At 43.4% G+C, this 27291-nt stretch overlaps 1 protein-coding gene across 1 annotated transcript in view; it reads right to left on the bottom strand.

Moving 5' to 3' along the window:
* The window catches only part of LOC128690628 (carbonic anhydrase-related protein 10), a 243415-nt gene that overhangs the window by 37352 nt on the left and 178772 nt on the right, over window positions 1–27291 (bottom strand). The window contains exon 4 of the mRNA XM_070089798.1: window positions 18908–18991. Within this exon, the coding sequence (XP_069945899.1) occupies window positions 18908–18991 (84 nt within the window). The remainder of the gene's footprint in view (window positions 1–18907; window positions 18992–27291) is intronic.

Below are 27291 nucleotides of genomic sequence, written 5' to 3'. Positions count from 1 at the left end.
CAAGCAAACAATATCACCATCACTGGAGGACAAGTAAACAACATCACTGGAGGACAAGCAAACAATATCACCATCACTGGAGGACAAGTAAACAACATCACTGGAGGACAAGCAAACAATATCACCATCACTGGAGGACAAGTAAACAACATCACTGGAGGACAAGTAAACAATATCACCATCACTGGAGGACAAGCAAATTGATGTCATCACTGGAGGACAAGCAAACAATATCACCATCACTGGAGGACAAGTAAGCAACATCACTGGAGGACAAGCAAACAATATCACCATCACTGGAGGACAAGTAAACAATATCACCATCACTGGAGGACAAGCAAACAATATCACCATCACTGGAGGACAAGTAAACAACATCACTGGAGGACAAGCAAACAATATCACCATCACTGGAGGACAAGTAAACAACATCACTGGAGGACAAGCAAACAATATCACCATCACTGGAGGACAAGTAAACAATATCACCATCACTGGAGGACAAGCAAACAATATCACCATCACTGGAGGACAAGTAAACAACATCACCATCACTGGAGGACAAGTAAACAATATCACCATCACTGGAGGACAAGTAAACAATATCACCATCACTGGAGGACAAGCAAACAATGCCATCACTGGAGGACAAGCAAACAATGCCATCACTGGAGGACAAGCAAACAATGCCATCACTGGAGGACAAGTAAACAACACCATCACTTGTTTTATCCTCCTTTTCCCCCCTTAATAAAGATCCCCCTACTTTCGTTTCCTCTTTCTTTCCCTCAATAAAGATCACTTAATTGTGTTTTTCTCTTATTTTTCCTCAATAAAGATCACCTTACTGGATATAAATGGATATAAATGCTCTGGAGAACGTACAGAGGAGGATAACAAAGATGATCCCATGTATCAGAAATCTTCCCTATGAGGATAGACTGAGGGCCCTGAATCTGCACTCTCTCGAAAGGCGTAGAATTAGGGGGGATATGATCAAGGTGTATAAATGGAAAACAGGAATAAATAAAGGGGATGTAAATTGCATGCTGAAAATTTCCAGCCAAGACAGGACTCGCAGCAATGGTTTCAAGTTGGAAAAATTCAGATTCAGGAAGGATATAGGAAAGCACTGGTTTGGTAATAGAGTTGTGGATGAGTGGAACAAACTCCCAAGTACAGTTATTCAGGCTAAAACATTGTGTAGTTTTAAAAATAGGTTAGATAAATACATGAGTGGGTGTGGGTGGGTGTGAGTTGGACCTGACTAGCTTGTGCTTGTAGATGAATGGTTCAGAGAACCGACATGTTGATAAATTAGACACATGTGCAACTCTTGGGTATCTTTATTGAGGAAACGTTTCGCCACTCAGTGGCTTCATCAGTCCATACGTAGTAGAAACTTGAAGAACAGGAGGAGAATGAGGTAAGCAGTCCCTCAACCTTGAATCGATGTGTTCAGTCCATCAATCTTGAATAGAATACTATTCTATTCAAGATTGATGGACTGAAAACATCGACTCAAGGTTGAGGGACTGATTACCTCATTCTCCTCCTGTTCTTCAAGTTTCTACTACGTATGGACTGATGAAGCCACTGAGTGGCGAAACGTTTCCTCAATAAAGATCACTTTACTTTCTTTTCCTCATTTATTCCTTCAATAAAGAATATATAAAACTTCCTCAGCTGAGCTTCTCCCAACATTAAACTTAAGACAACTTCCTCAGCAACAGTCGTCTTCTCAGCTTCTACTTTCTTTTCTTCTTTCTTTTTGTTCTCGTTTTACAAAGCTTTGCGTTGGACGTGGCTGCAACCTTCCCCCCCCCGCTGCAACCCTCCCCCACGCTGCAACCCTCCCCCACGCTGCAACCCTCCCCCCGCTACAACCCTCCCCCCCGCTGCAACCCTCCCCCCCGCTGCAACCCTCCACCCCGCTGCAGCACTCCACTCCCGCTGCAAACCTCCCCCCCGCTGCAACCCTCATCCCCGATGCAAACCTCCCCCACGCTGCAACCCTCTCCCCAGCTGCAACCCTCCACTCCCAATGCAACTCTACTCCCGCCATGACGCTCTTCCGCGGGATATATTGGCGGGACGAATTGGCGGGAGAGGTTGGCGGGCGGGAGGAGTGTACAGGAGTACCTGGCTATGAGGAGTGTACAGGAGTAGCTGGCTGTGAGGAGTGTACAGGAGTAGCTGGCTGTGAGGAGTGTACTGGAGTAGCTGGCTGGGAGGAGTGTACAGGAGTAGCTGGCTGTGAGGAGTTTACTGGAGTAGCTGGCTGTGAGGAGTGTACTGGAGTAGCTGGCTGGGAGGAGTGTACTGGAGTAGCTGGCTGTGAGGAGTGTACAGGAGTAGCTGGCTGGGAGGAGTGTACTGGAGTAGCTGGCTGGGAGGAGTGTACTGGAGTAGCTGGCTGGGGGGAGTGTGCTGGAGTAGATGACTGGGAGGAGTGTACAGGAGTAGCTGGCTGGGGGAGTGTACTGGAGTAGCTGGCTGGGATGAGTGTACTGGAGTAGCTGGCTGTGAAGAGTGTACTGGAGTAGTTGGCTGGGAGGAGTGTACTGGAGTAGCTTCCTGGGATGAGTGTACTGGAGTAGCTGGCTGTGAAGAGTGTACTGGAGTAGTTGGCTGGGAGGAGTGTACTGGAGTAGCTGGCTGGGGGGAGTGTACTGGAGTAGCTGGCGAGGAGGAGTGTACTGGAGTAGCTGGCTGTGAGGATTGTACTGGAGTAGCTGGCTGTGAGGAGTGTACAGGAGTAGCTGGCTGGGGGGAGTGTACTGGAGTAGCTGGATGGGAGGAGTGTACTGGAGTAGCTGGCTGTGAGGAGTGTACAGGAGTAGCTGGCTGTGAGGAGTGTACAGGAGTAGCTGGCTGGGAGGAGTGTACAGAAGTAGCTGGCTAGGGGGAGTGTACAGGAGTAGCTGGATGGGAGGAGTGTACTGGAGTAGCTGGCTGTGAGGAGTGTACACGAGTAGCTGGCTGTGAGGAGTGTACAGGAGTAGCTGGATGGGAGGAGTGTACTGGAGTAGCTGGCTGTGAGGAGTGTACACGAGTAGCTGGCTGTGAGGAGTGTACAGGAGTAGCTGGCTGGGAGGAGTGTACAGATGTAGCTGGCTAGGGGGAGTGTACAGGAGTAGCTGGCTGGGGGAGTGTACAGGAGTAGCTGGCTGGAGGGAGTGTACAGGAGTAGCTGGCTGGGGGGAGTGCACATGAGTAGCTGGCTGGGAGGAGTGTACAGGAGTAGCTGGCTGTGAGGAGTGTACAGGAGTAGCTGGCTGGGAGGAGTGTACTGGAGTAGCTGGCTGGGAGGAGTGTACTGGAGTAGCTGGCCGGGAGGAGTGTACTGGAGTAGCTGGCTGTGAGGAGTGTACTGGAGTAGCTGGCTGTGAGGAGTGTACTGGAGTAGCTGGCTGGGAGGAGTGTACTGGAGTAGCTGGCCGGGAGGAGTGTACTGGAGTAGCTGGCCGGGAGGAGTGTACTGGAGTAGCTGGCTGTGAGGAGTGTACAGGAGTAGCTGGCTGTGAGGAGTGTACACGAGTAGCTGGCTGTGAGGAGTGTACAGGAGTAGCTGGCTGTGAGGAGTGTACAGGAGTAGCTGGCTGGGAGGAGTGTACTGGAGTAGCTGGCCGGGAGGAGTGTACTGGAGTAGCTGGCTGTGAGGAGTGTACTGGAGTAGCTGGCTGTGAGGAGGTTAAGATAAGATCACTGGAGGAAATGTTACTTAGAACGCAGCGAGAATGATTGAGTAGGAAAACTGAAGGAAGACTGATCTTAGGAGTGGCGGGAAGACTGGTGTCAGCAGTGGCGGGAAGACTGGTGTCAGCAGTGGCGGGAAGACTGGTGTCAGCAGTGGCGGGAAGACTGGTGTCAACAGTGGCGGGAAGACTGGTGGCAACAGTGGCGGGAAGACTGGTGTCAGCAGTGGCGGGAAGACTGGTGTCAGCAGTGGCGGGAAGGATTAGTGAAGACGAAATAAAAAAAAGTGTTGTGAAACACTGGCGGGAAATACTAGGAAAAAACACTGTCTGGAAAAAAAGCGCGGGAAATAGCGAGTAGGTGTGACCATATTACTCGCAGTTGTGGTAGCAGCCTCAACACTGGTGGTAGCAGCCTCAACACTGGTGGTAGCAGCCTCAACACTGGTGGTAGCAGCCTCAACACTGGTGGTAGCAGCCTCAACACTGGTGGTAGCAGCCTCAACACTGGTGGTAGCAGCCTCAACACTGGTGGTAGCAGCCTCAACACTGGTGGTAGCAGCCTCAACACTGGTGGTAGCAGCCTCAACACTGGTGGTAGCAGCCTCAACACTGGTGGTAGCAGCCTCAACACTGGTGGTAGCAGCCTCAACACTGGTGGTAGCACCCTCAACACTGGTGGTAGCAGCCTCAACACTGGTGGTAGCACCCTCAACACTGGTGGTAGCAGCCTCAACACTGGTGGTAGTACCCTCAAGACTGGTGGTAGCAGCCTCAACACTGGTGGTAGCAGCCTCAACACTGGTGGTAGCACCCTCAACACTGGTGGTAGCAGCCTCAACACTGGTGGTAGCAGCCTCAACACTGGTGGTAGCAGCCTCAACACTGGTGGTAGCAGCCTCAACACTGGTGGTAGTACCCTCAACACTGGTGGTAGCATCCTCAACACTGGTGGTAGCACCCTCAACACTGGTGGTAGCACCTTCAACACTGGTGGTAGCAGCCTCAACACTGGTGGTAGCACCCTCAACACTGGTGGCAGCACCCTCAACACTGGTGGTAACACCCTCAACACTGGTAGTAGCACCCTCAACACTGATGGTGGCACCTTCAACACCGGTGGCAACACCCTCAACACTGATGGTGGCACCCTCAACACTGGTTTTTAGCACCCTCAACACCGCTGGTAGCACCCTTAACACTGATGGTAGCACCATCAACACCAGCGGTTGCACCCTCAACACCGGTGGTAGCACCCTTAACACTGATGGTAGCACCCTTAACACCGGTGGTAGCACCCTCAACACTGATGGTTGAGGGAGAATTTTTATATCAGTGTTCCTTGTGAGGTCAGAACATACAGAGAAGATTGAAATATCTTGAGACCATGTTGGAGGCTCTCTGGTGTGTCCGAGCTGGGAAGAAACATGGCTTGTGAACTAGGCTGCCCAACTTTTGGGGCATTTGTGGCTGAGTGGACAAAAGAGTTACGTGAACTTCGCCCGTCTCCCTCTACTGGGTTCGTGTCCTGCTGACTTTGATCTTTGTCTGTATATACCCGCCAGTTTCCGTGTGGCGCATTGATATAATTTATAAGAAATAGTTACCAGCTATCATGCAGTTATGTAATTAATATAGTACGGAATAATACGTTAAAATGAATGAAAGAGTACAATTAGGAAAGCAAAGGAGAAAGATGAGGAGAAGGAAGAGGGAGTGAATGAACCTTGGGTAGGTGGAGCATGTGTGTGAGCTGGAGACGTACTATGAAAGTGTGTCTCCAACTATGGAGGATGTCTGGAAGAGAGAGAAAGAGAGAGAGGAAGGGGAAGGGACACAGGCTAGGAGGCGTTGCCGTGTGCTTTTTTTTAAAGTGTCCAAGCCTAGCTCATTGATGTTGCTATTACTAATCACCTGGAAATGTTCTTCAAGCTATGCATTAACACTAGCACCTCTGTACTAGCGTGTGCAATGTACAGACCTCCGTGGCAACAAGCAGACCCAGTCAGTTTACTGATGGAAAATGTGGACTCTCTTCTGCTTCAACATAAATGTCAGTATATTACAGTTGTATTATATTATAATCAAAAAGAAGCGCTCAGCCACAAGGGCTATACATTACAGTTGTAGGTGATGAACTTGAAGTATTTGATATGAGAAACTTTGTTGGCTTCCCTACTCACATCTGCGGCTCGTTCCTCGACCCAGTAGTGAGTGATTTATCTGAAGGCTCAGTCACTTGCCATCTCCTTGGCTATTTTAGATCATCTGACCACAAGGCTGTCTTTAAGACACTGACGATTCCAACAAAATAAGGTAAAGAATCTACACACACATCCTGGCTGTGGGAAAAAGGAAACTGGCCGACCCTTTGCTCTGAGCTCGCCACCTCCTACTGTGATGCTCCTCTCCAAGATGATGTTGATAACCAAGTGAATGTCTTCACTGAACACATCCTTAATCTCCAAGAAAAACATCCCTCACCGGCAGTATGTGATGAAGCCTTCAGATCAGCCTTGGTTCGGCTCTTGCTGTAGAGAGGCTGCTATTGCTGAGTACAAGACTTGGTAAGGTATAAGAGGCATCTCACTATCTATAATAGACAAGCCTGTTGGGAAAAGTGGGCCATCTTTAGATGGGAGGCTGACACACACAAAAAAATGGCATCAGGTAGGATTGGGCTCCAAAACCTGGTGGTCCTTGGTCAAGGACTGAGAAGGTTATTCATTTGATGAAATTATTCTACCTCTAAATCGACAGTATTGGACCATCTCTACTAGCAATCTGGAGAAAGTTGACTTCTTTGTTGAACAGATGCAAGTTCCTGATCAAACAAGGGAACATCTTTGCTAGCCGCAAGAACTGTGTCAAAGTTGTCAGAGGTGATAATAAGGCAGGATGAAGTGTATCTTCTCCTTAAATCGCTGGACCAGGAAAAAGCTGTGCACGCAGATAAGCTGAGTCCAAGACTGCTGAACAGATGTGCAGACCAGCTAGCAGCACCTCTTAACTTGCATCTATTGACACTGCCTAGCATAGTGTAAATGGCCTTCTCTGTATAAAGAGGTAAATGAAGTCCCTGTTCACAAAAAAAGAAGTCATTGACAAGAGTATCACTCTTGTCAATGACTGGCAAGATTCTTGAGACAGTTATCTCACGGCAGATGATAGCATTTTTCGACTGCCACTCGCTTCTTTATAACCATCAATATGGCTTCAGAGGAAGTTACTCTTCTGTTAAACCTCTCCACTAAGTGGCACCAGTCACTGGAAGCATCCAAGATCAGTCGTGTAGTAGCTCTGGAAATTGCTGAAGCTTTCGATCGAGTATGGCACTAGGGAACTCTTGGCAAAACTGCAAGTACTAGGAGTCGCCGGCTCTGCAATATGCCTCATCAGTGATTACCGTCAAGGTAGATATCTAAACGTAGTACTCAACGGGACAGAGCCAACAAGACACTCTGTTAGTGCAAGTGTTCCACAGGAAAATGTGCTTGGGCATTTGTTATGGAATGTTTACCTCAGTAACTTTCAACTCAGCCCAGAATCCCATGCAAATGTAGACGACTGTACTCTGACATTTACTTATCCAAGAGAGGAAATGCCAACTGTTTTAAGTTACGTCAATCACCAGCTTACTGCTGTATTAACCTTGGAAAATCGATGGTGGATTACATTTGCTTCTGAGAAAACACAAATGATGTGGGGACTCTAGACACCATGATGGTAATGATGACGTATTGGTAAAAATGAATGGGAGAGTGTTGGCACGGGGATAAAGTTGATATCCTTGGGGTGAAATTTGACTCCAAACTGACTATGAAGAACCACGTTGCAAATCTTGCAAACAAAGCGGCCAGGAATCTAACAGCACTTAGACGTATCTCATATCTGCTCGACAGTAGTGGTTAAAAGATTCTGCACGACACACAAGTGCACTCACACCATGAATATGCTCCAATTTCTTGGAGTACCTACCACCCGCCTCATCTACGACTTCTTGACAGAATACGACTGATCTCTCGCCTGGACAGATCTGTTATTTTATCAGAGCCTTCATCACCGGAAGGACGTGGGCAGTCTTACTGTTATGTACAAGGCCAATGTTATGAAGGTACCACACTTGGCTCCGCTCCGAGGAAAGCGAGACGTGAGCTTCTACACAACAAGACGGGCAGCAAACAGCTACTACACTCTGATTCTACCCTACTTCAGAACATCACATCATCTGAGATCATTCATTCCTAGAATGAGTCGAGCCTGGAACATGTTCGTACAGCATAATGACATCAGTGAAATAAGTCAGGTGACCAAATGAAATCGCTGGCACACAGATGGCTCCAACTTCATCCTATTTCCTATTTATATGTCTCATAAAATAAGCGGAGGAAGGTAACAGTTCTTAGACTGTAAACAAAAGTAGGGAGTCTTTACTAACACAGTAAATATCAAGCGTAAGCAAAAGGGAGAGAGAGAGAATAAAATACAGGTAGACAGACTGATAGCCTGTAAGACAGAGATGTTAATATCAAAATAATCATACGCAGAAATGAAGTGATGAACTTATTTACTCAACTGTTTTAAGGTTCTGATATATTTACGCACCTGTTTTAAGGTTCTGATATATTTACGCACCTGTTTTAAGGTTCTGATATATTTACGCACCTGTTTTAAGGTTCTGATATATTTACGCACCTGTTTTAAGGTTCTGATATATTTACGCACCTGTTTTAAGGTTCTGATATATTTACGCACCTGTTTTAAGGTTCTGATATATTTACGCACCTGTTTTAAGCTTCTGATATATTTACGCACCTGTTTTAAGGTTCTGATATATTTACGCACCTGTTTTAAGGTTCTGATATATTTACGCACCTGTTTTAAGGTTCTGATATATTTACGCACCTGTTTTAAGGTTCTGATATATTTACGCACCTGTTTTAAGGTTCTGATATATTTAGACACCCGTATGAAGGTTCCTCTGGTATCTCTCGCTAATTCAGCATTTAAGCAGATATTGCTGGGATTACTGAAGATATCCACAGGATTAACACTCAGAGCGAGGTCAACACTGTTGGGATTTAACTCAACATGACTTTAGATTAAGGATTTATCGTCACTTATTACCTTAATCCTCCCCCTTTCCCCAGGTCATAGGTCTCGTAGGGTCACACGTCAGACAGGGTCACAGGTCACGCAGGATCACAGGTCAGACATAGGTCATTGGTCAGACAGGGTCACAGGTCAGACAGGGTCACTGGTCAGACAGGGTCACAGGTCAGACAAGGGTCACTGGTCAGACAGGGTCACTGATCAGACAGGGTCACAGGTCAGACAGGGTCAGAGGTCAGACATGGGTCACTGGTCAGACAGGGTCACAGGTCAGACAGGGTCACTGGTTAGACAGGGTCACAGGTCAGACAGTCACAGGTCAGACAGGGGTCACAGGTCAGACAGGGGTCACAGGTCAGACAGGGTCACAGGTCAGAGTCACCGGTCAGACAGGGCCACAGGTCAGATGGGGGTCACAGGTCAGACAGGGTCACAGGTCATACAAGGACTCTCAGGTCACAAGGAAGAACAGACGCAACAACAAACACTGCCTCCTCTCTTACATTAGTAATCCTAGACTGATTAGCTGTTACAATTCTTAATTACCTGCATGTCCAAACTGCAAAGTATAATTACCTCCGCTAATGACGTGCCCTAATTACCTTCCATAATGATTCAACACCTGGGAAAACACATGTCTTTAAAAAAAGTGAAAAGTGTCATTCAGGTGAACAGAGATTTTCCTTTAGATCAAATGATTGATGGATAACATTAACAGTTACACACACACACACACACACACACACACACACACACACACACACACTTACACTATTTGTCGCAACACTTCCACCAAATGTTGCAACATTTCCACCACGATGCAACACTTCCATACGTTGTAACACTTCCTCCACATTTTGTAACACTTTTACCAAGTGTTTCAGCACTTTCACATTCCACCACATGTTGCAACACATCCAGTATAAGAATTGAGACATTTATGCAACATATGGGAATCGTTATTGAAGAAACGTTTCGCCACACAGTGGCTTCATCAGTCCAATACAAAGCAAGAAGGTATAAGGAGAGGAGGAGTTTGAGGTAATCAGTCCCTCAGCCTGGAGTCGATGTGTTCAGTCCATCACTCTTGTAGAAAGTACAGCATATGGACAGAGAAGTGTCTTATATACTGTAATCAGGTGAGTGGAAGCAGGAGGAGGCTTGATCACAGTGGAACCATCCACTAGTGTAAGTAGGTCTTCATCCAAAGGTTGGACAAGTATTAAAGAATTTCTTGTATCAAGATCCCATGATGTTGTAGTGTCTGACAGATGTGATGAATGGTTTTCAAAACGGACAAGTTGAAGACTGAGATACTTATGCAACATATGAGTATGCTTGCTGAAGAAACGTTTCGCCACACAGTGGCCACTTCTCTGGCACTATGCTGTACTTCCTACAAGAGTGATGGATTGAACACATCGATACCAGGCTAAGGGACTGATTACCTCAGTGTAGACAGCCTGTACTGTCTGCACAGACAGCCTATGCTGTCTGCCACCTTAGTTCATATTTCGTGGCACTCAGGCGCTGCCCTCTCTAGGCCTGCCCAGGTCGCTCACTCTGGCGACACCTTTCTCTCAGTCAAGAAGTGTCCATTCCTCTCTCCCTCGTGGGCATGGCCCTCCCGGGCCATGGGCACAAACACACAAGCCTGTGTACCCACCATGACTTTGCAAATAAAGTAAGAAGCCTCCGAAGCCTTTATCATTACTCCCCGCTATCAAGAATTGCCAATAAACCTATAAAACATTGGTGGAAGCAGTGGTCGCAGCAGTTGTGTTTGCCCGGAGAGAGGAAGGAAATAGAATGAAGTTGTGTTCACTTCATCACCCTACACTAGAAGCATCCGTCTCTCAACAAGTTATATTGATGTCGTGTCTGCACGTTTCAGCATCCAGACACAGGTACAAGCAGGATCTAGCCGAAATTTGCGAATTTCTTCGAGAATTGTAAGTGGCGTCCCAGTGACCCCACGCTACAGTGTCCCACGCTGTTTCTCAAGTCACATGTTCAGCGTCACTTGTATTTTATGCTGTTGTTGTTCAGCTCAGCACAGCTGTTTCAGCAAGCCAGAGGTGAGTTTTGTGGTGATTTCTGCATCCAGTGTGCGCGTCTCCCTGTGTTTGTGGGAGAAGAGGAGGAAGTGGCCGTTCCTGCCTCACTCACACCTCACCCACCTACCACCACATTCCACCACTATATGCTCACTCCCTCTGCTGTGTTTTCTGCTGTTTTCCGTGTGAATTCATTGCCAGAGCTATGTATCCGAGTGCCCGAGACCACTTGAAGCTACGTGGATCAGCATGCCACGTAGATCCCGACGCCACGTGGATCCCGACGCCACGTGGGGTGTGGATGAAGCCACGTGGATCTATGAGCCATGTGAGTTACTGAGCCAGATGTCCCAGGCCACATGCTGTGGTCTGCTGCTGCCCAACTTCATGATGCCACGATGTCTGCCTGACGTCACCACGAGATGTCTGCTGAATTCACAGTGCTGGTGATGTCACCTCGCGACGTCATGCCTGACATCACATGATGTCACAACGAGTGTTTCAGTAATTATGTCAGTATTGTCGAGAAGATTGAGAGAAGATATATGTTGTGTGTTAATTAATTCCTCTCAGTCAGTGTTCTCACATGTTAGTGTATGGCTTAGTGTCAATTTTGTGCACAGAAAAGCATCATTTGCTAGCTTAAGCCATGTTGTACCGCATGTACCGCGGGTGTGTGTAAAGTTTTCCGTGTGTCCAGTGTGGTCTTGAGCCCAGACCCCAGAGTAGCACCACTGTGTTACTTGTCACCTGGTGTGACCCTGCGTTTGACAGCTGATATTAGTCAGCCCTGAGCATATGAGCCCCTTGTACAGAAAGCTCTTATGCTCATCGCTTATAGATGTTCTGCAGAATTGTACCTGATACGATTCCCATCGAGATTTGTTTCACTTCACCTCCAGACCTTCAGAGTGCAGTTATATGTTGAGAAAAAAGTCTGGGGACGCTTAGACTAACCTCTGCTATAACTCCAACTGTCGAGAGAATGACACTCGTCAAGCTGCAGTTTAAGCCCTGTCGGCAGGCGCTGTGTCAGCCTCGTGTCATAGCTTCAGTAAGCTCCTGCACAAAGATGATGTCACTTTGACTGCTAGCTCACTCACTGCAGTCTGGTGTATGATGTTACGACTCCCAGATGTTTCGCCCAGTCGTCTCTGCCACGACTCACTCCACGACTTGACTTACTCCACGCTCGCTGGCAGTAACAGCCCAGCGACAGTACCAGTCGAGAAATGTCCTCCTGAGGCGCTTGCCGGAAGTCCTGCCCAGTTGCCGAGTTTTGATGACGCCTCATTCGAGCGCACCAGCATGTCGTGCCCCAGGTTGAGTGAAACCCTGCAGCAACTCTTATGATGACTGCTTCACTGTTCCAGAGGAGACCATACCCTGTCATGTCACAGTTCAGCTGCAGCGATGTCTCCTGTGTTGCAGTATCTGTCCAGACGCAGGAAGGTGTGCAGTGATGCCCATCGACGCTCACTGCCTTTGACCACGATGTTTAGCACACCCCACATGTTTTTTTCTTCCCTCCCTGTAGGAAGTTTTTTTTCCATGTCCATATGTATATATATATGTTTTTATTTCGTGTTCTGTGCCCTGTTCCTGCAAGAGAGAGACCGAGTTTTTTTACCACCAGTATTGTCGCGTCGGGATGACGCGAAGTAGGTGGCTGAGCAAATGTAGACAGCATGTACTATCTGCACAGACAGCCTATGCTGTCTGCCAGCTTAGTTCATATTTCACGGCACTCAGGTGCTGCCCTCTCTAGGCCTGCCCAGGTCAGTGGGACGCTGGTCCCACTCGCTCACTCTGGCGACACCTTTCTCTCAGTCAAGAAGTGTCCACTCCTCTCTCCCTCGTGGGCATGGCCCTCCCGGGCCATGGGCACAAACACACAAGCCTGTGTACCCACCATGACTTTGCAAATAAAGTAAGAAGCCTCCACTACCAAGAATCGCCAATAAACCTATAAAACATCAAACTCCTCCTCTCCTTATACTTTCCTGTTTTGTATTAGACTGATGAAGCCACTGTGTGGCGAAACGTTTCTTCAATAAAGATTCCCATATGTTGCATAAGTGTCTCAATTCTTCAACTTGTCGGTTTTCAAAACCATTCATCGCATCCAATATATTTTTAAACATGTTTTACGAACAATTATTACAAAATTTATCTCCTGAATGTCTCCTTGATATTAGTAAAAGTCTTTTGTTCCAGGTAACTACAGCAGATAATAATAATAATAATAATAATAATAATAATAATAATATAAATATTATGAATATAATGATATTCGTGTTTTTTTTTTTTAAATGCAACTGATTTACAAACTTTTCTTGTGTAAATACACTTTAAAACTTCCCATTTAACATCCCCAATATTTCTCATTGTCGTTTATCAATATTTTTAAACCTTGTTTTTGTATCTTTCATATTCAATAGTGTCTTTAAAGTCACGAATATCTGACTCAGACTCATTCGCTTCCTTTATTCTCTCTCTCTCTCTCTCTCTCTCTCTCTCTCTCTCTCTCTCTCTCTCTCTCTCTCTCTCTCTCTCTCTCTCTCTCTCTCTCTCTCTCTCTCTCTCTCTCTCTCTCTCTCTCTCTCTCTCTCTCTCTCTCTCTCTCTCTTACTTTAGAATAAAGTTTTCGGAGTTTTCCTGGTAGTTTATGAATCTGTGTGAGGCTGTGGTGGTAACAAACATTCTACTGATTTCTCTTTCCTCTTACTTGGCCCTACAGTGCCTCTTACTGAAGTAGTCTTAATGTTTATACTCTTACTGAAGTAGTCTTAATGTTTATACTCTTTCTGAAGTAGTCTTAATGTTTATACTCTTACTGAAGTAGCCTTAATGTTTATACTCTTACTGAAGTAGTCTTAATGTTTATACTCTGAAGTAGTCTTAATGTTTATACTCTGAAGTAGTCTTAATGTTTATACTCTGAAGTAGTCTTAATGTTTATACTCTTACTGAAGTAGTCTTAATGTTTATACTCTTACTGAAGTAGTCTTAATGTTTATACTCTTACTGAAGTAGTCTTAATGTTTATACTCTGAAGTAGTCTTAATGTTTATACTCTTACTGAAGTAGTCTTAATGTTTATACTCTGAAGTAGTCTTAATGTTTATACTCTTACTGAAGTAGTCTTAATGTTTATACTCTTACTGAAGTAGTCTTAATGTTTATACTCTTACTGAAGTAGTCTTAATGTTTATACTCTGAAGTAGTCTTAATGTTTATACTCTGAAGTAGTCTTAATGTTTATACTCTTACTGAAGTAGTCTTAATGTTTATACTCTTACTGAAGTAGTCTTAATGTTTATACTCTTACTGAAGTAGTCTTAATGTTTATACTCTGAAGTAGTCTTAATGTTTATACTCTGAAGTAGTCTTAATGTTTATACTCTTACTGAAGTAGTCTTAATGTTTATACTCTTACTGAAGTAGTCTTAATGTTTATACTCTTACTGAAGTAGTCTTAATGTTTATACTCTGAAGTAGTCTTAATGTTTATACTCTTACTGAAGTAGTCTTAATGTTTATACTCTGAAGTAGTCTTAATGTTTATACTCTTACTGAAGTAGTCTTAATGTTTATACTCTTACTGAAGTAGTCTTAATGTTTATACTCTTACTGAAGTAGTCTTAATGTTTATACTCTGAAGTAGTCTTAATGTTTATACTCTGAAGTAGTCTTAATGTTTATACTCTTACTGAAGTAGTCTTAATGTTTATACTCTTACTGAAGTAGTCTTAATGTTTATACTCTTACTGAAGTAGTCTTAATGTTTATACTCTGAAGTAGTCTTAATGTTTATACTCTGAAGTAGTCTTAATGTTTATACTCTGAAGTAGTCTTAATGTTTATACTCTGAAGTAGTCTTAATGTTTATACTCTGAAGTAGTCTTAATGTTTATACTCTGAAGTAGTCTTAATGTTTATACTCTGAAGTGGTCTAAATGTTTATACTCTTACTGAAGCAGTCTTAATGCTTATACTCTGAAGTAGTCTTAATGTTAATACTCTTACTGAAGTAGCCTTAATGTTTGTACTCTTACTGAAGTAGCCTTAATGTTTATATTCTTACTGAAGTAGCCTTAATGTTTATACACTTACAGAAGTAGTCTTAATGTTTATACTCTAACTGAAGTAACCTTAATGTTTAAACTCTTACTGAAGTACTCTGAGTGTTTATACTCTTATTGAAGTAGCCTTAATGTTTATGCTCTTGGTGAAGTAGTCCTGGTGTTTATACTCTCAACGAAGTAGTCTTAGTGGTTATACTCTTGGTGAAGTAGTCTTGATGTTTATACTCTTACTAATGGCAGACAATTAACTGCATGCTTTAACATGACAGACACTTGAGTGCTCACTTTAACAAGATGGCAGACACTTAAGTGCATACTTTAATATGATGGCAGACACTTGACTTCTTTAACATAATGGCAGACACTTGAGTTCTTTAACATGACAGCAGACACTTGAGATCTCTAACATGATGACAGACACTTGAGTTTTCTAACAAGATGGCAGACACTTGAGTTTTCTAACAAGATGGCAGACACTTGAGTTTTCTAACAAGATGGCAGACACTTGAGTTCTCTAACATGATGGCAGACACTTGTGTTCTCTAACATGATGGCAGACGCTTGTGTTCTCTAACATGATGGCAGACACTTGAGGTCTCTAACATGATGACAGACACTTGAATTCTCTAACATGATGGCAGACACTTGTGTTCTCTAACATGATGGCAGACGCTTGTGTTCTCTAACATGATGGCAGACACTTGTGTTCTCTAACATGATGGCAGACACTTGTGTTCTCTAACATGATGGCAGACACTTGTGTTCTCTAACATGATGGCAGACACTTGTGTTCTCTAACATGATGGCAGACACTTGTGTTCTCTAACATGATGGCAGACACTCGTGTTCTCTAACATGATGGCAGACACTTGTGTTTTCTAACATGATGGCAGACACTTGAGTTCTCTAACATGATGGCAGACACTTGTGTTCTCTAACATGATGGCAGACACTTGAGTTCTCTAACATGATGGCAGACACTTGTGTTCTCTAACATGATGGCAGACGCTTGTGTTCTCTAACATGATGGCAGACACTTGTGTTCTCTAACATGATGGCAGACACTTGTGTTCTCTAACATGATGGCAGACACTTGTGTTCTCTAACATGATGGCAGACACTTGTGTTCTCTAACATGATGGCAGACACTTGTGTTCTCTAACATGATGGCAGACACTTGTGTTCTCTAACATGATGGCAGACACTTGTGTTCTCTAACATGATGGCAGACACTTGAGTTCTCTAACATGATGGCAGACACTTGTGTTCTCTAACATGATGGCAGACACTTGTGTTCTCTAACATGATGGCAGACACTTGAGTTCTCTAACATGATGGCAGACACTTGTGTTCTCTAACATGATGGCAGACACTTGAGTTCTCTAACATGATGGCAGACGCTTGTGTTCTCTAACATGATGGCAGACACTTGTGTTCTCTAACATGATGGCAGACGCTTGTGTTCTCTAACATGATGGCAGACACAAAAATTTGCAGTGAATAGGATTTTCGAAATTTATTTTGGATCCCAGTCTCTATATATTCTATGTATGTTCTGTAAGTTACAGTGCTTCCTGACAGGTATTCCCTGATCCATTGTAGTGCCTTCCCTGTTATCCCTCCCTGGTCCTCCAGTTTTTGCACTAATCTCTTGTGTGGAACTGTGTCCAATGCCTCCTTACAGTCCAAGAAAATGCAGTCTACCCACCCCTCTCTCTCTTGTCTTACTGCTGTCACCCTGTCATAGAACTCCAGTAGGTTTGTGACACAGGATTTCCGTCCCTGAAACCGTGTTGGCTGTTGTTGACAAGCTCATTTCTTTCTAGGTGTTCCACCACTCTTCTCCTTATAATCTTCTCCATGACTTTGCATACTATACATGTCAGTGACATTGGTCTACAGTTTAGTGCTTCTTATCTGTCTCCTTTTTTTAAAAATTGGGACCACATTTGCTGTCTTCCATGCCTCAGGCAATCTCCCTGTTTCGATAGGTGTGTTGAATATTGTTGTTAGGGGTACACATAGCACCTCTGCTCCCTCTCACAGGGCCCATGGAGAAATGTTATCCGGTCCCATCGCCTTTGAGGTGTCTAGCTCGCTCAGAAGCCTCTTCACTTCTTTCTCAGTTGTATGTATTGTGTCCAACACTTGATGGCGTACCCCACCTCTCCGTCTTTCTGGAGTCCCTTCTGTCTCCTCTGTGAGCACTTCTTTGAATCTCATGTTGAGTTCCTCACATACTGCACGGTCATTTCTTGTGATCTCTCCTCCTTCCTTCTTTAGCCTGATTATCTGGTCTTTGAGTGTTTGTTTTCCCTTGATGTGGCTGTATAACAGCTTCGGGTCAGATTTGGCTTTTGCTGCTATGTCATTTTCATATTGTCGTTGGGCCTCCCTTCTTACCTGTGTATAGTCATTTCTGGGTTTATGACTGCTCTCCTTATTCTCCTGGGTCCTTTGCCTTCTATACTTCTTCCATTCCCTAGCACACTTGGTTTTGGCCTCCCTGCACCTTTGGGTGAACTATAGGCTCATCCTGGCTTTTTCATTATTTCTGTTACCCTTGGGTACAAACCTCTCCTCCGCTTCCTTGCATATTGTTCTCACATATTCCATCATCTCATTTACTGACTTCCCTGCCAGTTCTCTGTCCCACGGATCCCCGTTGAGGAAGTTCTTCATTCCCTCATATTCCCCCTTCTTGTAGTTTGGCTTCATTCGTCTGGCTCTTCCTGCTTCCCCCTCCACTTGTAACTCTACTGTGTATTTGAATCTTAAAACCACATGATCGCTGGCCCCAAGAGGTTTTTCGTATGTGATGTCCTCAATATCTGCACTACTCAAGGTGAATATGAGGTCCAGTCCCGCTGGTTCATCCTATCCTCTCTCTCGTGTAGTGTTCCTTACGTGTTGGTACATGAAGTTTTCCTTTGTCACCTCCATCATCTTAGCCCTCCACGTTTCTTGGCCCCTATGTGGCTCCAAGTTCTTCCTATCGATTTCCTTGTGGTTGAAGTCACCCATGATCTGTAGCTTTGTACTGCTCACATGAGCCCTTCTTGCCACTTCAGCCATTGTGCCAACATTGCTCTATTACTCTCATCATACTATTGCCTTGGCCTCCTGCTGTTCTGTGGTGAGTTGTGCATCACTGCAATTACCACCTTGGGGCCTCCAGACTGAAGCGTTCCTACTATGTAATCTCTTGCTTCTCCGCTGTCTCCTCTCTCCAGCTCATCAAAATCCCATCGGTTTTTGATCAGCAGTGCCACTCCTCCACCCCCTCTGTTCCTTCTGTCCTTCCTAAGGATCTGATATCCCGTTGGAAAGATGGCATCTGTTATCATACCTGTGAGCTTGGTTTCTGTGAGAGCTATGATGTCTGGTGATGCCTCTTTGATTCTCTCGTTCCACTCCTCCCACTTATCTGTTATTCCATCAGCGTTTGTGTACCATACCTTCAGTTTCCTCTCCAACACTGTGGTTTGGAGGGTCTGTGAGGGTGGGGGACCTGGCAGTGTACTGTGGGATTCTACAGCTGAGTGTGGGGTGGGAGTTGTGGGAGTGGGTTGTGGTTTGTGTTGGGATGGTGTGATTGGTTGTGGTGTTCTGGGGATGGTCCTGTGTGTGTGTGTGTGTGTGTGTGTGTGTGTATGTGTGTGTGTGTGTGTGTGTGTGTGTGTGTGTGTGTGTGTGTGTGTGTGTGTGTGAGACCAACAGAAACTTAATTTTTTATTCATGCGTGAAAATTCTAATGGATATAAATTTCTGTTTGAATAATAATGCACAAATTCTCTCTCTCTCTCTGTCTCTCTCTGTCTCTCTCTCTCTCTCTCTCTCTCTCTCTCTCTCTCTCTCTCTCTCTCTCTCTCTCTCTCTCTCTCTCTCTCTCTCTCTCTCTCTCTCTCTCTCTCTCTCTCTCTCTCTCTCTCTCTCTCTCTCTCTCACTCACCTCAGCAGGGAAGGCTGTACCGTTGACTGTGTGTTCAGAGCCCACGTGGTCACCACCTCCGAAGTGCAGCTGCACGTGGCTGACCTGGGGGAGCAAGATAGGTCATTACAGGTCGCTTGGGGTCAATTATAGGCATCACAGATAATCATAGGTTATCTAGGGTCATTACAGGTCACTAGCGGTTAATATAAGGCATCATAATTTATTTTTAGGTCGTTACGGGTCACTTGGTATCAATTTAAGGCCTTACTGATGATAACAGGCCATCTAGATCATTATAGGTTACCTAGGATCATTACAGGTCACTTAGGTCAATATAAGACATCAAGATGATTACAGGTCATCTAGGGTCATTACAAGTCAACATGAGTCATCTTAAGTGATCGTGGATCATCACAGGTCACCTCGGGGTCGCACTAGGTAAATATACCTCATTCCAGGTCATCTCAGGTCACGTACTAAGGTATAATATGTGTGTTGTATGTATCATTATATGTGTATCTTTATATATGTGCCATTACACACTATATATATATATATATATATATATATATATATATATATATATATATATATATATATATATATATATATATATATATATGTGTGTGTGTGTGTGTGCGTGTGTGTGTGTGTGTGTGTGTGTGTGTGTGTGTGTGTGTGTGTGTGTGTGTGTGTGTGTGTGTGTGTGTGTGTGTGTGTGTGTGTGTGTGTGTGTGTGTGTGTGTGTTTAGTGTGTTAAGGCAGAAAGTTGAAAGTGAACATAGAAAAGAGTAAGGTGATGAGGGTATCAAATGATTTAGATAAAGAAAAATTGGATATCAAATTGGAGAGGAGTATGGAAGAAGTGAATGTTTTCAGATATTTGATAGTTGACGTATCAGCAGATTGGTTTATGAAGGATGAGGTTAACCATAGAATTGATGAAGGAAAAAAGGTGAGTGGTGTGTTGAGTTACCTGTGGAGACAAAAACGTTATCTATGGAGGCAAAGAAGGGAATGTATGAAAGTATAGTAGTACCAACACTCTTATATGGGTGTGAAGCTTGGGTTGTAAATGCTGCAGCGAGGAGACGGTTGGAGGCAGTGGAAATGTCCTGTCTAAGAGCAATGTGTGGTGTAAATATTATGCAGAAAATTCGGAGTGTGGAAATTAGGAGAAGGTGTGGAGTTAATAAAAGCATTAGTCAGAGGGCAGAAGAGGGGTTGTTAAGGTGGTTTGGTCATTTAGAGAGAATGGATCAAAGTATATAGAATGACATGGAGAGCGTATAAATCTGTAGGGAAAGGAAGGCGAGGTAGGGGATGTCCTCGAAAAGATTGGAGGGAGGGGGTAAAGGAGGTTTTGTGGGCGAGGGGCTTGGACTTCCAGCAAGCGTGCGTGAGCGTTTTAGATAGGAGTGAATGGAGACGAATGGTATTTGGAACCTGACGATCTATTGGAGTGTGAGCAGGGTAATATTTAGTGAAGGGATTCAGAGAAACTGGTTATTTTTATATAGCCGGACTTGAGTCCTGGAAATGGGAAGTACAATGCCTGCACTTTAAAGGAGGGGTTTGAAATATTGGCAGTTTGGAGGGATGTGTTGTGTATCTTTATACCTTTATACTTACATACTTCTAAACTGTTGTATTCTGAGCACCTCTGCAAAAACAGTGAATATGTGTGAGTGATGAGATAGTGTTGAATGATGATGAAAGTATTTTCTTTTTGGGGATTTTCTTTCTTTTCGGGCCACCATGCCTTGGTGGGAATCGGATGTGATAATAAATATATATATATATATATATATATATATATATATATATATATATATATATATATATATATATATATATATATATATATATATATATATATATATATATATATATATATATAAACATTGTCTCTACGTCCACAGCAGGACTCGACCCTGCCAACTCTGTATCAGATTCCACAGTACTTAACCATTTGGAGCTAGACCACGGTCTAGCTGGTAAAGTACTGTGGACGTAGACAATGTTTGTAAATAATTTCGACTGTTTGCGAATTATTAAGCAAATATATATTATATATATATATATATATATATATATATATATATATATATATATATATATATATATATATATATATATATATATATATATATATATATATATATATATATATATATATATATATATATATATATATATATATATATATATATATATATATATATATATATATATATATATATATATATATATACATATACATATTCTTTCTTTCAACAAACCGGCCATATCCCACCAAGGCAGGGTGACCCAAAAAGAAAACGAAAGTTTCTCTTTTTAAATTTAGTAATTTATACAGGAGAATGGGTTACTAGCCCCTTGCTCCCGGCATTTTAGTCGTCTCTTACAACACGCATGGCTTACGGAGGAAGAATTCTGTTCCACTTCCCCTTGGAGATAAGAGGAAATAAACAAGAACAAGAACTAGTAAGAAAATAGAAGAAAACCCAGAGGGGTGTGTATATATGTGCTTGTACATGTATGTGTAGTGTGACCTAAGTGCAAGTAGAAGTAGCAAGACATACCTGAAATCTTGCATGTTGATGAGACAGACAAAAGACACCAGCAATCCTACCATCATGTAAAACAATTACAGGCTTCCGTTTTACACTCACTTGGCAGGACGGTAGTACCTCCCTGTGTGGTTGCTGTCTATCAACCTACTACCTATAAAACAGGTATCAGTATACATCTATTTATCAGTATACATGCGTCACTGTATACACTCAGAAATGCTGTTACTAATTAATCATAATTATCACCACCAATGCTTATAATTACTATTACCAAACAGCGATTATTATTGCTTACGTAAACTATAATAATAATAATAATAATAATAATAATAATAATAATAATAATAATAATAATAATAATAATAATAATAATAATAATAATAATAATAATAATAATAGCAATAATAATAATTATTATTATAATTTTAAGTACAAAAAAATATTTGTAATTGCTTATATATACCTAAAAATACTTATAAATGCTTATAAATTCTTGAAAATGCTTTTAAGTGCTTGCAAATATTTTAAAATTATTTTAAATGCTCATAAAAGCATAAAAATGCTTATAAATATTTCATAAAAAAGCTTATGAATACTTATAAATACTTAGAAATACTTATAAATGCTCATAAATACTTAAATATGCTAATAAATTCTTATGCATACTTATATTTGTATGAAAGTGAGGTAGACATCGGGGTAGATTGTAGATATCTTGCAAAATGCAGCGTCTAAGTAGATAATTAAAGAAAATGTACCTTTCGGGGTGATTTTTGTGAGTCAGTAGGTATCTAATATCCGTAATTAGATGTCTATTATGTCTGTCGGTTATGTCTACGGGTAGATACACATAGAGAGTGGTGATATCCAGTAGATAGCCAACCCTTAGTGGTGGCATCCAGTAGATAATCTACCCTGAGTGGTGGCATCCAGGAGATAATCTACATTCAACGGTGAATCCAGTAGATAATCTACCCCTGTGTGGTGACATCCAGTAGATAACCTACCTGTAGTGGTGACATCCAGTAGATAACCTATCCGTAGTGGTAACATCCAGTAGATAATCTGCCCTGAGTAGTGACATCCAGTAGATAACCTACCCTTAGTGGCGATATCCAATAGATAATCTACCCTGAGTGGTGACATCCAGTAGATAATCTACCCTGACTGGTGACATCCAGTAGATAATCTACCGTGAGTGGTGACATCCAGTAGATAATCTACCCAGACTGGTGACATCCAGTAGATAATCTACCCTGAGTGGTGACATTCGGTAGATAATCTACCCAGAGTGGTGATATCCAGCAAATAATCTACCCGGAGTTGTGACATCCGTTTATAATATTTACCCTGAGTGCTGACATCCAGTAGATAATCTGCCCTGAGTGGTAACATCCAGTAGATAATCTACCCGGAGTGGTAACATCCAGTATTCTACCCTGGGTGGTAACATCCAGTAGATAATCTACCCTGAGTGGTAGCTTCCAGTAGATAATCTACCCTGAGTGGTAGCATCCAGTAGATAATCTACCCTGAGTGGTAACATCCAGTAGATAACCTACCCTGAGTGGTGACATCCAGTACATAATCTACCCTGAGTGGTAACATCTGTGGAGAAATTTTCTCCAGGAGGGGGGTATCAGCCCCCTTCAGCCCCCTTCAGCCCCCTTCATTCCCTTTCAGCCCCTTTCAGCCCTGAGGGGCCCAGCCCTCTCAGAAGGGGCAAGCATCTTGTTTACTGCTACAGCAAGTAATTGATCCCAGATGCAGTACCAGTATGCGACGTGGTCAAGCGACCGCCGCTCCTTGGAGTCCAGTGTTGCAAAGTGTAGTTTAATAAAAGACAGTCCATCTCTTACCTTAGCAGGACAATTAAGGAAAATCCTGCTCCCACTTCATTACCATGGTAAAGATAGTGTACATTGTTGTCTATGCTTAAGACAGCAAGAATCAAACATTCTGCTTTGCTTCATGAAGGAAATGGCAAGGAAGAAAAAGTACTAGGTCAGCTTTTCCTTTATGTGCTAGTTCACTGACGGTGTAGGAGGCTGTGCCGTCTTCAGATTACTTTTGACTCTACTGAGAGCGACACTGACGCCAGGATAACCAACAAAGAACACTGATCTGTGCATTAGTGTGAACGAAGTGTCTCACAAAACAATAAACACTTAAGAGAAGTGTGATCAGTTTTTTTAGTGATAAGACTGTGAACAATAAAGACATATCTTGTGGAACATAGTGTACCAGTGTGCGTATTCCTAGACTATGGAAGACGTGGACATCCAAGGACACTTCAGCTTCTATTAAGTCACCGATACCTGTCGAAGGTGTGAAGAACACCATAGCTCACGCTACAAGAGCAAGGTAGGTTACGAATTTCTTGTAGTACGGGGGACTGCGCAGTTCTTGAGTCGCAAGGAGTTTGTAATCAACCTATAGTCGGCAGTGAGGTGCGGACTTTTGAGTCCACACAAGTAAGTTTGTCAGCAATCCGTGAATGAAATATGCTGACATAACACCCCCTAGGGGTAATTTATTGTTTACATAATATGATCTATTACAGCCCGTTGAGAGATGATCATGACAACAATTCAAGACCTCGTCTGCAGGGGCGGCTGTGTAGACGATTTGCTGTCTTTTATCAGCTAAGTAATCCCTATATTTAAAATTATAAACTTAGCTGGTAACCCATTTCTCAACAACATCCATTAGATAATCTACCAAGAGTGGTGACATCCAGTAGATTATCTGCCCTGAGTGGTGACACCCAGTAGATAATCTACCCAGAGTGGTAACATCCAGCAAATAATCTACCCTGAGTGACATCCAGTAGATAATCTACTGGGAGTGGTGACATCCAGCAAGTAATCTACCCTGAGTGGTAACATCCAGTAGATAATCTACCGGGAGTGGTGACATCCAGCAAATAATCTACCCTGAGCAGAGAGACTGTGTTGACACTCACCTCAGCACTTGTGGCATTCATTAGCACTTACACTTATCATTACTTGTTATTAACGACACTTAGGTCTAATAACCCCAAATTTATTAGACAAATTTTGACTGTATTTAGTGAGGACGATGAAGGCAATTATCTTCGTTATTTTAGAAGCCTTAAAATTATGAAAGAGAGAGGGAGAGAGAGAGAGAGAGAGAGAGAGAGAGAGAGAGTTGGTAAACATGCATGGGAAAATACTTGCTCTTCAAGCAACGAGTAAATATGATTCTCTCTCTCTCTCTCTCTCTCTCTCTCTCTCTCTCTCTCTCTCTCTCTCTCTCTCTCTCTCTCTCTCTCTCTCTCGCTCTCTCTCTCTCTCTCTCTCTCTCTCTCTCTCTCTCTCTCTCTCTCTCTCTCTCTCTCTCTCTCTCTCTCTCTCTCTCTCTCTCTCTCTCTCTCTCTCTCAGAGGCTGGAACACTGGTAAACACAACAATCTGTTATCAAAATTACCACATCTGGATACGACGCCTTCAATAAAGTGTTCATATAAGAAAAACATCCACAACACTAGACGCAACACAACATGCAACACAAAACACCCAATATGTAACACACAACACGCAACACAACACAACATGTGACACATAACACGCAACATGTAACCCCCAACACGCAAATATAACGCACATGCAACACACAACACGCAACACAACACACAACACGCAACACACAAAACACTACACGCAACACGCAACACACAACACACTACACGCAACACACAACACACTACACGCAACACACAACACACTACACGCAACACACAACACACTACACGCAACACACAACACACTACACGCAACACACAACATACTACACGCAACACAACACACTACACGCAACGCACAACACACTACACGCAACACTACACGCAACACACTACACGCAACACACCACACTGACACACTACACGCAACACACCACACTGACACACTACACGCAACACACCACACTGACACACTACACGCAACACACCACACTGACACACTACACGCAACACACCACACACTACACGCAACACACCACACTGACACACTACACGCAACACACAACACACTACACGCAACACACAACAAACTACACGCAACACACAACACACTACACGCAACGCACAACATACTACACGCAACACACAAAGCACTACATGCAACACACAACACACTACACGCAACACACTACACGCAACACGCAACACACAAAACACTACACGCAACACACAACACACTACACGCAACACACAAAACACTACACGCAACACACAACACACTACACGCAACACACAACACACTACACGCAACACACAACGCACTACACGCAACACACAAAACACTACATGCAACACACAACACACTACACGCAACACACAACACACTACACACAACACACTATACGCAACTCACAACACACTACACGCAACACACTACACGCAACTCACAACACACTACATGAAACACACAACATACTACACGCAACACACACACACAACACACACTACACGCAACGCACAACACACTACACACAAAACACACTACACGCAACGCACAACACACTACACGCAACACACAACACACTACACGCAACTCACAACACACTACACGCAACACACAACGCACTATACGCAACGCACAACATACTACACGCAACACACAACACACTACACGCAACACACAACATACTACACGCAACACACAGCATACTATATGAAACACACACACACACACACAACACACACTGCACGCAACACGCAACACACTACATAAAACATACAGCGCGCAACACACTAAAGACAGCACAACACACTACACATACACAACACATAACACATGCAAAACACGCAACAAATACACAACCCAATACACACCATACAACTTACAACACATAAATAGCACACAAACACAACACAACACAACACATACACTACGCTCAACTCATACACAGCACAACACGAAGTACAACACACACTGCACACAACACTTACACAAAATAACACATACACAACACATTCACAACACAAAACACATATACAACATACAACACATTCACAACACACAACACATTCAAAACAAAACGCATACACAACAAAACACATACACAACACATATACACAACACAAAACACATACACGACATACACAACATACACACAACACAAAACACATACTCAACATATACACAAAACACATACACAACATATAAGCAACACAAAACACATACACAACACAACACAATACCGTCACGGGCGGTGATGCAACGACATTAATGAGGTGTTGGGTAGCCAGGGGAAGGCGTCGGTCAGATGACCAAAGCTTCAGTGGCGGGTCATCATATGAATAAGACCCGCGTCAGGAAACACTTGTCCTGTTTCCTGACGAGTCTTACCTAACCTTTACCTTGCTCTCTCTCTCTCTCTCTCTCTCTCTCTCTCTCTCTCTCTCTCTCTCTCTCTCTCTCTCTCTCTCTCTCTCTCTCTCTCTCTCTCTCTCTCTCTCTCTCTCTATCTATCTATCTATCTATCTATCTATCTCTCTCTTGTTAATCATTACTGAACCAGCTGCGTCACGTGATCACCAGCTGGTCCAGGTTAATGACTGAGTAAACACACTGAATTAAGGGGAGGGGAAGGGGGTGGGAAGGAGTGAGGAAGTAAAGAGAGGAGAGGGGATTGAAAGAGTGAGAAAGGTGGAGCGGAGGGGAGAGGAAAGAGTGAGAAAGTTAGGAGGGAGGGAAAAGAGTGAAGATGTAGTGGGTTGGGGAGGGGAAAGAGTGCTGTAGTAAGAAGGATGGGAGGGGAAGGAACGAGGATGTAAGGGGAAGGCAAGAGGAGAGGAAAG

The sequence above is a fragment of the Cherax quadricarinatus genome, chromosome 29 (assembly GCF_038502225.1).
Source record: "Cherax quadricarinatus isolate ZL_2023a chromosome 29, ASM3850222v1, whole genome shotgun sequence".
NCBI lineage: Eukaryota > Metazoa > Arthropoda > Malacostraca > Decapoda > Parastacidae > Cherax > Cherax quadricarinatus.
This window is presented reverse-complemented; position numbering and strand designations above follow the sequence as displayed.